The sequence below is a fragment of the Amphimedon queenslandica genome, unplaced genomic scaffold (genome assembly GCF_000090795.2).
Source record: "Amphimedon queenslandica unplaced genomic scaffold, v1.1 AMPQUscaffold_12642, whole genome shotgun sequence".
Taxonomy (NCBI): Eukaryota; Metazoa; Porifera; class Demospongiae; order Haplosclerida; family Niphatidae; genus Amphimedon; species Amphimedon queenslandica.
The window spans coordinates 1306-3841 of record NW_003547122.1 but is presented as its reverse complement, the minus strand read 5'-3'; the positions used below and the strand labels follow the sequence as shown (position 1 = coordinate 3841).

At 35.5% G+C, this 2536-nt stretch overlaps 1 protein-coding gene across 1 annotated transcript in view; it reads right to left on the bottom strand.

The window, feature by feature from the left end:
- Positions 1–2536, bottom strand: part of LOC105314702 (proline-rich extensin-like protein EPR1) — a gene marked incomplete at its 5' end in the record, with an annotated part of 8373 nt that overhangs the window by 4796 nt on the left and 1041 nt on the right. The window contains 4 exons of the mRNA XM_020003479.1: positions 178–375; positions 1150–1342; positions 1632–1788; positions 2142–2193. Coding sequence (XP_019859038.1) covers positions 178–375; positions 1150–1342; positions 1632–1788; positions 2142–2193 — 600 coding nt within the window. The remainder of the gene's footprint in view (positions 1–177; positions 376–1149; positions 1343–1631; positions 1789–2141; positions 2194–2536) is intronic.

The window sequence follows — 2536 nt, the reverse complement described above, 5'->3', positions numbered from 1 at the left end:
GTGTCAAAAGTTTGAGCTCATTCCGATCAAATCTAGATTTTCTATGAATTTTTAAAGTTGCTCAAAAAGCCATGTGCACTATTGTAGTGCTTAAATCAAGCTGTTTGGTTCACTTCCATGTTACATGCTACATGTGTGTGTGTGTGTGTGTACAGTATAATAATAATGAGTACTTACATCAGGGAAGCCTGGTACATCACTGTATACCCCAAGAACTGACTGATTGAGGGCAGGGTGAGAGGAGGAGACAGGAGGAACTGAAGAGTATAGAGCAGGAGGAGGGACATTAGGAGGAGGGGGAGGGAGGGGCTGGGATGAAGAGATATGAGAGGACCGTCCTTGAGTTGGAGACTGTTTAGTTACAGTTAACGGAGGCTGTGGAAATAACGGAGATATAAAAATATGGAAATATCAAAATATGAAGGCTACTGTAAATAATGGATTACAATATACATGTAGCTGGTTCGTGGCTTAAAATTTTTATTGCTTAAATTTTCGTTTGAATTAATAAATTTTTTGTGATTTACAAGTTAATGTTTTGATACAATTTAGAGTTGATTTGAGCCAACACAAAAATCAATTCCGCACAAAATAAACTAAGTGGAGGATGATAATGTTTATGGAGGGAGAGGAAGGGAAGAGTAGGACAGAAAAACAAGAGTAAAGTACACAGTACACACACTCAAGGTGAGTATGAGTGTGTGTGTTTAGTAAACCAAACTTCAACATAAACCAAGAAGTCCTATCCAGACACTAACACATAACATAAACTGTACATACCAGCCGGTACACATACATGTACATACATGTACATGTACACACAGCTAGTAGTAGCTAGTACATTGTGTATATGTACATGTATGTGTACAGTACACACACCAAATAAATAACACATTAAATTGAAAACACACATCACTCCTCATAATTATGACGCATAAATGTACATGTACATGTAACTACATCATACTACATTGTACGTGTACTATTAAATGTATAATGATACTACGAGTAATAATGAACAATTAAACTTTAGAATAACAAGTCAATTGGATGAGTACATGTGTAATGTACATATTTTTAAGCCACACACAATCCATACTCATACATGTACGGTGTATATCCCACACACACATTCATTAATCAACTAACCGGATTAGGAGGTAACTGTCTTTTCTTAGGTCCGTGGTTCATGTAGCGAGGTAGAGTGATCTGTTGCGCTGGAGGTGAGTAAGGTTCAGTGTAATCAGCCGAGTTACTGTCCGTAATGACATTGAGTCTACCAGTAGATCTCTGAGCTGGTATAGGGGGGAGAGGTGGGAGGGAAGGCTTGGAAGACTGCTTACTATAGAGAGACAGAAAAAGATAGAGAGAAAAATTTAATGTGTAAGTTCAAAGTTACTGTAAAAGTGGAATATTTTAAGGAGGTTTTAATTTTACGATAAAAGACAAAAAGGTAAAATTAAAAAGCAGGTAATTTTTTTCAATTATATTAATTTGTAGTAACTGTAAAATTAAATACACATAAAAATCTAAAAATTAAATACTAAAGGCAGCACATTATTCCACTTCTATCATATTTTATTCAACAAAAACATGAAGTTATAATATTTCTAAAAGTCAATGACACATACATGTACTGATCATGAGAAGTGGGTGTGGTTGTCATTGGTGTAGCCCCGCCCTTTGAATTAGTGCTGAGGTATCTCTTGTAACGCAACTCAAATGCTTGACCGACTGACGCGAGCACTAGCTGAGCCGTGTTATCAGGACAATGGAAGACATGACAAGCTGAGGAGAGAGAAAGATACAATTATACATTAGTTTAATGTAAAGGATCCATAATATGTACATGTACATGTTCTTAAACTTGCAGAAATGTTTTATGTACACACTCTGCTGTGATCAGTATTAAGTGGGTGCATGTACATGTACATGTACATGTATTTAATTCCTCCATGACCACAACAGAGCGTGTGCATAACACATTTATGCTTGTCTATCATGCAAGCTCAAGGAAAATCACAGTATAATGGAATAGAAGGAAAAAAGAGTCAATATTAAAATAAAAGTAAATATGAAGGTATAATATACATTTAGATGTGTGTACATGTACATGTTGCATGTGTATTGTGTACTAGTACCTCTTCCATTGGTGGGGTCTTTGGCAACGTAACCAAAAAAATCCTTCGTAGCCTAAAGTAGAAACATGTAATATTAAAACATAGAGCTGTACTGAAGCAGTACGAGTATTTATTTATTTATTTATTGGATGATATTATGGTAATGTTGTCAAACAAGATTATGAGACTCAAAGAAGCATTTCATTATTGTGTCATGTCTTATGATCATTAATATGGACAAGTATAGTGGTATCAGATATACATGTATTAGATTTATCTGATGAAAAGTGCAGCTGCAATGTAATTAGATCCTTTTCTCATTCAAATTCTCCTTATTCTATCCTTTCTTATCTTCTCTCTACTTCCTCTCTCTGTCTCTGTCTCTGTCTCTCTCGCTCTCTCTTTCTCTCTGTCTC